Here is a 14,249-nt window from a genome sequence, read left to right as displayed (position 1 = left end):
TGTGTCTCATTACAAAAGGAGAGAAATTCTGACATATTTAAAAAAAAAAAATAGTGCGTGGAGTCCCTCTGCGCGCAAGAAGTTAAACTTCGCAGCCTGCGACGTTAATTGTGGAAGAATCAGCAGTCGTAGAAGGATCACTAGTTCTATTCAATGACTCTTTTTCCTGCTCCGCTCGCTTCCGTGCTCTGTAATCACGGTAATATTGTGCATTTTTCCCTCGTGGACCTCTTGAACCAGTGCTAGTGGTTGCCTCATCGTCTCGCCCTGGAAAATGTATTTGTATTAATAATGCATGTGAATGCATGATAATATAATTTCAGAAGAGAAAACCTAACAATCAATTGATATTCACAAGAGACGTACTTTGACATAACCTTAAATCCGTTGCATTGTCCGTGGGATTGTTTTCACTCATTTTTTACAATTGTTATCCACTAAGTTTGAAAATAAACAATACTACCCAATTAAATTATATGTGTATCAAATCAAACTAAAATATTTATCGAAAAACAATACTTTTATTATTTTTATGCTAGTGAGAACCAAAACAATGTGGAAATGAATGAGGGAAAACTGGATCCTACCACGTGATTTCCCAGCCAATTAAAATGTAGCGTTAAACGTTTAACGCAACCTTGTTGGAAGTTGCATAAGAAGTATCACTTCAAAAAGTAAATTAGTTTGAGTTTAGTCTGTTTGCCAGACTTGCAACACTTATTTCAAAAATTTTTTAAACTACTAAAAGTGTAGAATTTTTTACTTATTGATTTTTAGCTTCCACTATCCTCTTCTAAACAACACAGTGTTCAAGTTTATCTCTTTTATTAGAATTCAGAATCGCTGGTTGCAATCACTCACAGGCTGGCTGTCGTGAAAGTTTTTTGCTAGTTTCAAAATTTGCTACACTGGAAAGAGTTAAAGTCAATTAAAACCTGTTTTGAAAAATATATTTTATTGGTGAAAAGAGATACAAATTTAGAATTTAGTGTCTGAAAATGGTTTATCGTTTGGAGAAATTTGTTTCGGTTGTGTTGAATGGTTTTGGCAGTTTAACTTATAATGATTTAAAAAAAAAAACACGCAGCTTTCATTCTCTCCAAATTTAAATCTATCAACAGATGATTTTAACCAGCAGTTGTAAAATTAAAATTGCATCATATTTATAGACAGACTTTTGTAAGAGCTTAAATACCTCATCCTATTATTTTCTAACATTTATACTTACGTTTAAATTATTTATAACATGGTGCGTAGCTTTTTCAAAAAGTGCTTAAAGATGCCTATTTTTCATTTTCATTCTTTAAAAGCCGATAGAGGTGCTTTTTTAATTGGGTGTTTTTAAAAAGTGCTTTATTTTCCCTTTTCGAAAATGAGATTTTTTCCTTACCATGTCGATCTTTCACATGTACTATGTTTTAACAATTCATTCAACCAAAATCCATTTCGGCGTACCATCGATCCATAGCGTATGAAAGCACCAATCATTTTACATGTTTTATGAAATACTTGTGAGTCTGCAAGTGCATCTACTGAGCTAGGTTCGGTGAGATTCTTGCACTCTCATGTGCAACTCTGCTGCATTTTGCAAGATATTCTCAATTTCAAGCTTCATTTTTCACCCTCTTATATCTAACCGAAAAATCTCTTGATCATTTTTTAATGACTAATATAATGAAGAAAAGAGTTCTTTGTCAGAAAGTAGCTATTTTATCATGTTTATGTTAAGTCTTTGATTATTATTTTGCGTTTTGATAATGTGCCTAAAAATATTTTTGAGTGCCTAAACGGTACTTAAAAGGTGCTTATTTTTGGTTGAAAGATTTGGCTACGCACCCTGATTTCTCTAAAATGTTTTTATATGAGCTGCGATGGCTCAGGGGATAGAGCATTCGCCTTCCAATGAGGTGAACCGGGTTCGAGTCCCAGTCGATGCAACCATCCATTCCAGTCCATCCGGTGACAACTTGGATCAGTCTGCGTAGGGACCGAGGGTGTGCGGTATTGGTCCTCGTTAAACTGTGCTACCGTAACGTGCTCGACTTCGCGTGCAGGTCGTCGGGCTACCGAAGCGGGGGTGCCATCCCCTCTGCAGAGGATCAAAATTGTGATGGCATGTCTTCGGATCATCCTCCTGGATGTTTCCAAGACCGTCGCCAATAGCCCATTGTGCAGCTCTAGTGCGACGTAAATGAACAACAACAACCAGTCCATCCGGCTTGCACCGACCACAGTGCTGACGTGAAATATCCTCAGTGATAGACGGATCAGGTATCGGATGGGTTACAGTCCCCTTGCCGTCAGGCTAAGCGTGTGAGGTTCTCGTGGTCTTCCTCTCCATGTAACGCAAATTCAGGTTAGTTCCATCTAAAAGTCCTCCACGAAGGCAAATTTCTCCCAGTACTCGATCCAGCAGTTTCCTTGTCTTCTGGATTGGGTTCAAAATTACAAGGCTACTGAGTTGAACATAAGTAGTCGTAAACCCAAAAACTTGGGCCGGCTGTTCAACGACGGTTATAAAAAATAGATTGTTACACAAGGTCGGGATAGCCTGGTTGGTAGAGCACTGGGTCCATGTCCAAGAGGTCGTAGGTTCGATCCTCGCCGGCCGAAGACTCCCCGTGTAGTAACTGGTGACTAATGCACGTTAAATCCGTCGATACGTTAGTCTTATGTATTTCGTCGTAAGTGTTATTTTCAAAGGAGCAGACAAATGTATACATATGAATATATACCCTTGTTTTCTTTATAAACCAGCGCATTCAGACAAATAATAAACTAAAAATATCATTTATAACGAAGAAATTCATAATGAAACAAAAAATCTGTCACTTTTGAAATAAAACGAGTTTCAGCTTTGAAATCGACATACACAAATTCGGTTGTTGTTGTTGTTGTTCATTTACGTCGCACTAGAGCTGCACAATGGGCTATTGGCGACGGTCTGGGAAGCATCCCTGAGGATGATCCGAAGACATGCCATCACAATTTTGATCCTCTGCAGAGAGGATGGCACCCCCACTTCGGTAGCTCGACGACCTGCACGCGAATTCGAGCCCTTTACGGTAGAACAGCTTAACGAGGACCCATACCGCACGCCCTCGGTTCCTACGCAGACTGAACCAAATGGTCACCCACACGCACACTGACCGCAGCCAGTGATGCTTGACTCCGGTGATCTGCTGGGAACCGTGTCTTAACGATCAGTCCACTGCGGGGCCACAAATTCGGTAAAATCATAAGGTAGGTTAACCTCCGCAGAGGATCAAAATTGTGATGGCATGTCTTCGGATCATCCTCAGGGATGTTTCCTAGACCGTCGCCAATAGCCCATTGTGCAGCTCTAGTGCGACGTAAATTAACAACAACAACAACATCAGGTAGGTAAGATCTTGTATAATATTATTCTGTTTTTAAAATTGATTTTAATATCGTTTAAGTAAAACACAATATTTTAAAGCTTAGTGTATAATAATAATATAAAATACCGTTTTATTTACTAAGTATTTTGATTATTAATTTTTAATATTTTATTTTGTATGGTACACCTGTACAAATTTACTACTTCTGAATATTTGTAGGATCCAAAATTTTATTTAGTTTATATAATTATTTTTATTTGATTCAAGAAAAACCTAACCAAAGTTTCAGATATTTTTACGTGCATTTTTTTCTTCGATTTCTTCTCAAAAAACAAATGAATCTAAAACTGACAAATATTCAAGTAATACTTAGGCAGTTTCTGGAAAAAAGTGAGACGATTCCAATTGTTTTTAAAAAAAAGATATTAAAAATTCTATCTAACATATTTCCTTTTTAAACATACTGAATAAAGAATAAATAAATAAATACTTAAAAAAAATATTAAAAATGGAAGGAAAATTGAATTCCGGTATCTTTGTTTTTTTTTTTTTTTTTTTTTTTTTACTTTTTCAAATAACTGTCTTATCTGTGTTTTTTTGTTTTGTTTATTTTGCAACTTAAAATGTTTCCGGGGTTCATATATTAATTTTATTCTTTTCACTTTTTTATTTATTTGGTTTAGAAAATTAAAACCACAATCTGTGCGGACGGTATTTTACTAGCAATATGTTGTTTCAAACGATCTTTATCAGTAAATGAATGCAAAACTCACAAGAAAATAGATTTTCTGAAATATATTTTTATTTAATTTAACATTAATTTTTTTTTTACCGAGATTGACTCTCTGTTGAACATTTTTTCTACTTGCTAAAAGAAACTTAAAAAAAAATAGTAATAAGAAAATGGGCTGCACATTTTATTTCAATTTATAACCGGAGTTAAAAAGCCAACTCAATTCTGAATTTACGTAGATCAATGTTCAATTCCGTAGCTTTGTAATTTTGGACCCAATCCAGAAGACAAGGGAACTCCTGGATCGAGTATGGGCAGAAATTTGCCTTCGTGTAAGACTTTTTGATGGAGCTAACCCTCATTTACGTTACATGGAGAGGAAGACCACGAGAACCTCTCACGGTTAGCCTGACTGCAAGGGGACTCTAATCCATGATCCGTCTACCACTGAGTATATTTCACGTCTGCACTGTGGTCGGGGCAGGCCGGATGCGGATTCGTATCAACCATCCATCGCCGGGATTCGAACCCCTTTCACCTCACTGGCGAACGCTCTATCCCCTGAGCCATCGCGACTCTGGATCAAGTATTTTTTATTTTCTGGGGGAATTTTTTATTTAGTTACATATAACACTGACAAGATTACATATCGAAATCATAGCTCCTGTCACTTTTAAGGACCTGGATACACTAACAAGCATCTTAAGCGACTGACTGTTTTATTCAGTCCACTAGTGATGTAATTTATTCAGAAGTTATAAAAACGAATGGGTTATTTAATTTTTTTGAGAGTTTCTTCCATGGAGTATATCTATGACAAAGATTAATTAAAAAAATATAAAAGGGTATGCCATTCTTCATAGATATGCTAAGAATAAGGTAAAATAAGAACCCTAACTCTTAGAAATAACTATTCATCATAATGGTAATAACGGGGAACAAGTTTTTTGTTGCATTTATGCAAATACTTGATCTTACCTAATTCGGGTGTGTATAATAAATCAGGAGCAAAACAAATAAGAAATTTGTTTTGCTCCTGAAGCTACAGATCTTTTTTATTAAGTAATTGTTTTTCTTAATTTTCTTCGCGTTTTTTCGTATTTATTTATTTTGCAGTGTATATATATATATATATATATAAACTTGATGTGATGACTTCTGATAAATGAAGAAGAGATGAAAATATCTCTATGATTGCTCTAAAATGCATTATTTGACGAAAGTATTAGGTATTTGTGCGTATTATTATTTTTTTTAAAAGAATATTGTGTCAGACAATGTTTTCATCGAAGAGATCACAAGGATCCGGGTTCTTGGAAATGAGATAACGTAAAGGTATAGTAAAGACAGTATATAATACAATATCATCGCATTGGAATGTAATATCATCGAATGTCAGTTTGAAGGATCAGGAAGGAGTAAAAGATCAGTGAGAATAAAATCATGTTCCTTTTGAAGGTTCTGATAATAACTTTGCCTTTCTTATCAACAATTTCAGGTAAGGAATCATTTCCTTTCATAAAGAGATTACATTAAAATATTTTTTTTAAGCAAAAACTTTGATTGTTCTTATTAAAAACTTTGTCCTATTGCCTTCTGCGAACAGTTAATGAAATTACCAGTGATTTTTTCAAGTTGCAGTAGCGAGCGTATAAACTGAACCAAGTAAATGTTTTTGAAAGCTGCAGCCCATAGAGAATCTTAATTATTCGTGTTCATAATTAATATCCATCTACAGTCAGTATCTGAAGCAGTTGCTCTAACTTAGAATTCTGATTAACTTCGTTTAATACTTTTGTCCTATTACCTTCTTTGAACAGTTAAGGAAATTACCAGTGATTTTTCAAGTAGCAATCGCGACCGTATAAACTGAATTCAGTAAATATTTTCAAAAACAACTGTTAATAGAGAATATCAATTTATCGTGTTCATAATTATTATGTTCGATACTTTCAGTACCTAAATCAGTTGCACTAACTTAGAATTCTGATTAACTTTGTTTAAAAATTTTGTCCTATTGCCTTCTGTGAACAGCTAAGGAAATTACCAGTGATTTTTCAAGTGGCAGTCGCGACCGTATAAACTGAATTCAGTAAATATTTTCAAAAACAACTGTTATTAGAGAATATCAATTTATCGTGTTCATAATTATTATGTTCGATACTTTCAGTATCTGAATCAGTTGCACTAACTTAGAATTCTGATTAACTTTGTTTAAAAATTTTGTCTTATTGCCTTTTGTGAACAGCTAAGGAAATTACCAGTGATTTTTCAAGTGGCAGTCGCCACCGTATAAACTGAATTCAGTAAATATTTTCAAAAACAACTGTTAATAGAGAATATCAATTTATCGTGTTCATAATTATTATGTTCGATACTTTCAGTATCTGAATCAGTTGCACTAACTTAGAATTCTGATTAACTTTGTTTAAAAATTTTGTCCTATTGCCTTCTGTGAACAGCTAAGGAAATTACCAGTGATTTTTCAAGTGGCAGTCGCGACCGTATAAACTGAATTAGGTGAATAATTAATAAAGGATTCCAAAAAAAGTAATAAAATGAATAGCAAAAAATATTTAAAAATGCAAAAAGTAAAATTTTCATTATGGAACCAAAAATTTCATTCGGGAAAACTTTCATAGATAAAAGTCGAGCAAGGTTTCCGTTTTTTCTCTCTCCGTGTAACGCAAATGCGGGTTAGTTCCATCAAAAAGTCTTCCACGAAGACAAAATTTCTTCCAATACTTGATCCAGGAGTTTCCTTGTCTTCTGGTTTGGGTTCAAAATTACAAGGCTACAGAATTGAAGATTAGTGGTCGTATACCCAAACAATTGGGTCGGCTGTTTAATGATGGTTATAAAATAAAATTGAGAGAATCGATCTCATTCATGAGCTATTAGGATCATATTTTTCAGATTGTCTGTATTGAAAGGCTCAAGAACCTGGATTTTATATTTTATTTTATAACCGTCGTCCAATTTTTTTGCGTTTATGACTACTAATGCTCAACTACGTGGACTTGTAATTTTGAACTAAATCCAGAAGACAAGGGAACTCGTGGATTGGGAAGTATTGGGAGAAGAATTGAACCCGGTTTACCTTATCGGAAGACGAATGCTCTACCCCCTGAGTCATCACGGATCAAAGAAAAATAATTAGAAAAAATTTAAGTTCTCATTACCAATTGTGATTGTGACTGATAGATGTATTTTCGAGTATACAGTCTGTGGCCAAATTATATACAGCGCCATCTTTTAAATTAAAACCGAAACATTTGGGAAGAAAAATGATTTCCCCGGTCAAATGGTCTGTCTCGCTGCCAGTATTGTTTCCTCTTTGATCGTAACTGTTTCTGTAACTATAACTCGTAAATTTTTGTAAGACCGTCAGTCTAATTTAAAACATTACGAACGAGGAAATGTATCTTATAAATGTTGTTAAATCATTACAGGTCACCATGATGATGTGGAACCTGTTGGATATGGTGAGTAAATAATAAATATACCTAACATACTTTATTATGTAAATATAAATTTAAAAAAAAGAAAGAAGAAAAGACGGGATCGTTCTTAGATTGTTCGAATTTCTGTTCGGATATTTATTCTGTTAAGTGTCATGACATTTCTTCTCGAAATAAAAGCGTGACTGAAGCTTAACTTACGTAATTTCTCAATTTAGCCATCAATTCACAACTGCCACCATGTATTGCATCATTAATGAACTATATTTAAAAAGAAAATATTTTCCTTTGATTCTATATCAATTACAGCAATAAAAAAGAATTTCAAGCTTATATCATATGCATATCAAAATTAGAGGTTATAGTTTAGTGCAATCCTAGACTTGGCGACATATTTTTATAAGTAAGACGAACATTCGTTCTTTGAAAAGAAACAACTATATGACGTTGCAAGAGCATTGGGTTTAATTGGACCACTAAAAATGGCACGTCTTATGCTGACGTGCGACGTAAAGAATTTTTTATTTTTACTTTTGTTTAGTTCTAGAAGAAAATCGTCTGCAAGAAGCAATATTTATTATTCTTCAATCAGTTTCTTTAAATGCGAACCGAAAGACGTACATTTGCTACGATATTTAGATATCATTTTTATTAATTCTTATTAACAAAACAATCTTTCTCTTTAAACAAGTTTAATTTACCTCATTTCACACAATTTAAGAAAGCAAGCAGAAAGAAGGCAGTGCAAAATCGTTTCCTGAGTTGGCGATGTTGATATACGTTGGCGCTGGGAGCTTTTTGGTGAATACTTAGATGCTAACAGGCTCTCTTTAAAAGGATAATGGTTTTTTCTTAACTTGCTGCAGAGTATTGTAATCTTTTTGTTAAGTCTTATTTTTGTTAATTAAAAACGTTGTTTAAGTTGTTTGTTATTTTTCTTAAAATCCTATTTTTATGTTGTTCTAAGCAGTTTGATTTAGGAATATCACTTGTATTGTAACTTATAGCTCTTCTCTTCTAGAGGGGATCGATTGTTCGAAAGGAACTTTCCTTATCGACCTGTTATTAGAAACATGTGTGAGAAGGGAACTCAGCCTGACTTTGAAAAGAGACGATACTGCACGTGGACACATTTCTCAATTATCGCAGTAAGTATTGTAGCTCATACACTGTCATTCTGCTCAGACACCTTGTTGTTGGCATGTTGGTTGAGACCTGATATTACAGGGCATATCCAATTGGGTACTTGCACTTCAAGAAGAAGACCTCCCATACCCACACATGTGACCTATGACGCTAATATTTATCAACAAAATGGCGCTCTAAATTTGAGCTAAGTTTCTCTACATAAGTTAGAATGTTAATTAACGATAAGTTAATTGAATATAGTGCCGTATCGCACATCGCATTAGTTGAAATATAATTCTTTCTCGTCCGCTTCTTTTACCTAACTTAGATTTATTATTTGTTTACGTATTTTATTGTTACCGTGATATGTTTTCTTTTTGTGTACCTGGCAACTTCGATGAATGATTAGTTTGTTTATTGGTTATTGCAATTACATAAATTTTCAGGCTTGTGTGCTCAAAATAGGCTTATAAACCTTCGTCAAGTATAATAGGACAGATAGCACAATAGGAGAGAAAGCATCAATTAGTACCGCCTCAATTCTTTGTCACTGTGTTCTTAGTTTGTTTATGTTATATATGGCTTCGCACCTGTCTCTGTGTTAAATAAGAAATATATAGTGAAATAATTGAAATATTTGTGAAAGAATCTTTGTGAAAGAATTTAGAATATATCACTTAAGAGAATTGATATTTGACGGGCTGTGCTTACTCGAAACAGAATGGGAAGAACAGTTAATAACGTAAGCAAATGCCACGCTTCAACAACCAATCATAATCGAGATACCCAAACTACGTCACTTGCAGGTATCCTATTAGGCCAGTAATAGTAGGTCTCACATGCCAGCTAGTCTACCATAATTATATCGTCTATACCAGTGGTTACCAACTGGCGGCCCGCGTGTCACATCCGGCCCGCTAAGCCTTTTTTGTGGCCCGCGAACTAAAATATATAAGTTGTCATTTTTTTAGGACAATTTTTGTAAAAAATTTATATGGGAGTTAAAATACTTTTCGTTCGTTAAAAAAAAAACCTACTTTCGTCGTTTCTGTGAAATTTAACATACCAACGGTGCAAAAAAATTTATTTTTTAGGTTAAAATCTACTTCTTATTTTAATCTGTAATTTAATATTTTTGTTTTGTACAACTTGATAAAAAACTGACAGTAATATTTAATGTTCCTTCAAACATGAAAGAGTCCTATACAAAATTTTGATGAACTTGCGGCCCGCCATTTGACTTGTGTTTTTAATTGCGGCCCCCGGCTTCATGTAAGTTGGAAATCCCTGGTCTATACCTTGAAATTTACAATTTGAATCTTAAGAAATAACAATCGGGAATCATATGAATATGCACATTAAAATCGTGCATTTTAATTGACATGAAATTTTCCCTTAAATTCTAAATCATTGACGCATTCCTTTACTCTAGTTATTTCATCTGTTAGTTTTTCAGAAATCGATTTTAAATAGTTCCAAAGAAATTGAATTTTAAATATACCACTTTTTTAAAATTCGATTTCTCAGAAACTATTCACTTATACTGGGCATTTTGCCATGTAAAATTACATACTTTAATATGATGTAAAAATTACGTAACTGACAGTTCAAATTTTTTTGTGACTATTATTAAATAAAATAATAAAAAAAATGAATAAATATTTACTAAATCTATTTTTTTGCAGGGAATAATCTTCGGATAAATAAATTTTATAATTGAGAGCAAACATTTTTCAATTTGCTTAAAAAGTTCTTGATATATGGTGAAATATGCGAAAAGAAGAATTAACATTAAGGGGTTCAGACTTTGGATTGTTCTCCTGATCAATAACTATGCGCACCATATTTCCCGGATTGCGGCCACACCCCAATGAGGGTCAGAAATTTGAATCCGTCGAAAAAAAGAGAAAGTACGTTTTTGTTCGTTTAAATGTTTGTTCGTTAATTTTTGTTCGTTCGTTTTTGTTCGTACGTTTTTGTTCGTACGTTTATTCAGAGAAAGTACGTTTTTGTTTATGATTTCGTAACTTAAAATATCGTCTGCTCTTATTGACCAACATATTTAAGGTCACCCCCTCGAACTAAAGATTGAGTCCTAGAGCGGGAAGATCCGATCATTTAATCAAAAGTTATTCAGGGTAGTCTGTTTTTATTTGACACACTGTACGCCTGACCCCAAACTTAACATGAATAAAAACCAAAGAAAAAAAACTGAATTAACTTGTTTCGTTTACAGAAAATCGACAATCATTATTTTACGCTAAGATATTCGGGGGTTCACTTAAAACTTTCAGAATTAACAATTGAGTACTCAAATTAGATTTTCAGTTTTTATGACAATATGAGATTAAATACTATATTATAGTTTGTCAATCGAAAGAGCTCCCCTTCCCAGAAAGTCTAAAGGCCTGGTTTCTTAGGACAGGACGCCGTCAGCTGGAAATCAGCGCTAACCTCTGATTGGTCCATTTGTGAGTTTGATAGTATACGTCATCGAACGCTCATCTTGAACTACAATTGCCGTCCAACTCAACTGCAGTTGGATTACAACGTGACGTTAACCACAGAAGCAATGGCGGACAACATCCAACAGCACATTGAAATCAGCCAAGATTTTGATTTTGACATTAAACATAGCTTCTTCATTAAACATAGCACTCTTCATTTAACTCAGCTATAATGTGATTTTTCTTGGTCTAAGTCATTATTTGTTCTCTAAAACACTGGTCGACAATCACAAAATCAATACAAATTCAAAATAAATATTTGTTTACGTTATTAACGCATGCGCAATGAGAGATAATGTCTGCGTTGGACCGACAGCTCACTCTGAGCTAAAAAAAAGTATTTTTTTGGCGTCAGCTTTACTTCAACTTTCCGCTGACGCTCAGATAAGGCGCTAGTTCTAAGAAACTAGGCCTTGAGCTTACAAACCAGTATTTTGTTGGCGTCAGCGCAACGTTGACGTCCCGCTGATGCCCAGATAAGGCGCTTGTCCTAAGAAACCANTCTGCGTTGGACCGACTGCTGACGCTGAGCTAACAAAAAAGTATTTTTTTGGCATCAGCTTTACGTCAACTTTCTGCTGACGCTCAGATAAGGCGCTAGTTCTAAGAAACCAGACCTTAAGGCCGTCTGCTGCTATGGAAACAAGAAATAGCACATTTCAAAGAGGGGAGCTTCCTTCTCCTCTGAGTCCCTCTCTCTTGCAGACTGACCCGAGCCAAACTCTGTCTTAAATAATGACCCAACATCACGAAGAATGAGATTACTTGAAATGGTTGAACTTCGTAACCATAGTCACTGCAGCCACTCCAGACGAATGGCTGAAGAAGTTTTTTACATAGACAAACTAAAGTCTTCAGGGGCAGCATTCTTCGTCGGGCAAATATGTTAATTCAAATAATATGTTATTTCAATAAAAATTTACTATTGAAATAATTTGTTTTGTAGGTATACAGATGTATGGTCAAAATGTGCAGAGACTACTTTGGACACAGAATGCAATATGTTTAGAAGTGATACCTCGATTATGAGGAAGCATATGAGATTACATATGTTGAAGATGTGGAGCAATATGGATAAGCTTGTTTTCGCTTGGGGTAACGTTCAGAAATTTTATATTGAGCTTCATTTTTTAAAATGTATTTACCTTGTTGGTTTAATTTCTATAACACGTAAAGCTGGCTTATTTTTTTGAAAGTATTTATCTTGTTGGCTTAATTTCTATATCACGTAAAACTGGCTTATTTTTCAAAAAGTATTTATCTTGTTGGTTTAATTTCTATGTCACGTAAAGCTGGCTTATTTTTTTAAAAGTATTTATCTTGTTGGTTTAATTTCTATATCACGTAAAACTTGGCTGATTTTTTTGAAAGTATTTATCTTGTTGGTTTAATTTCTATATCACGTAAAGCTGGCTTATTTTTTTGAAAGTATTTATCTTGTTGGCCTAATTTTTATATCACGTAAAACTGGTTTATTTTTTAAAAAGTATTTATCTTGTTGGCCTAATTTTCATATCACGTAAAGCTGGTTCATTTTTTAAAAAGTATTTATCTTGTTGGTTTAAATTCTATATCACGTAAAACTGGTTTATTTTTTAAAAAGTATTTATCTTGTTGGTTTAATTTCTATATCACGTAAAGCTGGCTTATTTTTTTGAAAGTATTTATCTTGTTGGCTTAATTTTTATATCACGTAAAACTGGTTTATTTCTCAAAAAGTATTTATCTTGTTGGTTTAAATTCTATATCACGTGAAGCTGGCTTATTTTTTTAAAAGTATTTATCTTGTTGGTTTAATTTCTATATCACGTAAAGCTGGCTTATTTTTTTTGAAAGTATTTATCTTGTTTAATTTCTATATCAGGTTATTATCAGGTTATGTCATCATATCCATATCCTCCCTCCATAATCCTTTCCAGCCAGATTATGCTATTATATCCATAACCATCTTTTTATTCTCCCCCCTTAAGCCTTTCCTGTCAGGTTATGTCCTTAATTCCTCATCCACGTTTTGTTCCTCCCTCTAGATCTGTTTCTGGCCAGGTTATTCTATCCGGACATCCTATATTCATAGGCAGTGGGTTCATTTTGAGCACAATCATTTTAATTATAATCAAAATGCATTCGCTTTTAACATGTGCTCAAAACACATACATTTATACAGCTAAAAAGCTGAATGAAAGTTGTGTAAGGTTAATTTAACACAGGATCAAAAGTGTTAAGTGTAGTTTTATTTTAAAATGAGTTGACTAAGATTTTTAGTACCACAGATTTTAGTACGAGAAATGCCACAATTTTTAGAAAGTGAGTTTTTTTATTTATTTAAAATTGTTTCTAAATACTGCTTCCAAGCACGTACTTAATAAGTTTCCTGAGTTTCCTCCAGGATACTGAACTATCGTATTGCTTGGAATAATCTTGTCAACGCGGAAATGGTGGGTTATGAGACCAAAAACACTCTACTGAAATTTTTTAAAATGTGCCTTATTGTTGTGTCTTTTTAAGCCCTTCATTTGTTTCAACTATGTAGCGAAACTCAGGGATGAAATAATATTAATACGTATTTCTGTTTTAGAACAAAACAGGAAGTCACCGATTAGTGCCGAATGCAAAGAAAGCTTGCAAACCTACACTGGACGCACATGTTTACCAATTATTATTGCTTACACTCACAGATACGGAGACTTTGGGTGAATGAAAAAATTAATTTTAAATATGTAATATCCATTTTGATGTTTATTAAATAATAATTATCATACGTTAGGATAATATTATACATATATAATATTATCCGTACGGAAACAAATATTATATATATATATATATGTATGTGATTATCAAAATAATGGAAACACTTGTGAATAAAAGGGACATTTAAGAATTCGCTTCATAAGCATTAAAATATAATCTTAGCTACCAGTTTTTTTTAATATAAAAAGTACATATATTAGGTGGTATGAGAGAGCTTTAGCAGAGTTGTCTACGTTTTGATTTTTTGTCAGAAGCGTAAAATGTCAGACCTCACAGATTTTCAGAGAGGCCAAATTGTAGGAGCCCG

General features: G+C 33.8%; 1 protein-coding gene across 1 annotated transcript in view; it reads left to right on the top strand.

The window, feature by feature from the left end:
- The first annotated feature begins 5,497 nt into the window (after positions 1-5,497).
- The window catches only part of LOC107438365 (uncharacterized), a 109,707-nt gene continuing 100,955 nt past the window's right edge, over positions 5,498-14,249 (top strand). The window contains exons 1-5 of the mRNA XM_043044310.2: positions 5,498-5,593; positions 7,548-7,580; positions 8,578-8,704; positions 12,138-12,286; positions 13,767-13,881. Coding sequence (XP_042900244.2) covers positions 5,539-5,593; positions 7,548-7,580; positions 8,578-8,704; positions 12,138-12,286; positions 13,767-13,881 — 479 coding nt within the window. The 5' untranslated portion in view covers positions 5,498-5,538. The remainder of the gene's footprint in view (positions 5,594-7,547; positions 7,581-8,577; positions 8,705-12,137; positions 12,287-13,766; positions 13,882-14,249) is intronic.

Source organism: Parasteatoda tepidariorum, chromosome 9 (assembly GCF_043381705.1).
Source record: "Parasteatoda tepidariorum isolate YZ-2023 chromosome 9, CAS_Ptep_4.0, whole genome shotgun sequence".
NCBI lineage: Eukaryota > Metazoa > Arthropoda > Arachnida > Araneae > Theridiidae > Parasteatoda > Parasteatoda tepidariorum.
The sequence above is the reverse complement of the archived record's forward strand: the minus strand, read 5'-3'. Positions and strand labels throughout refer to the sequence as shown.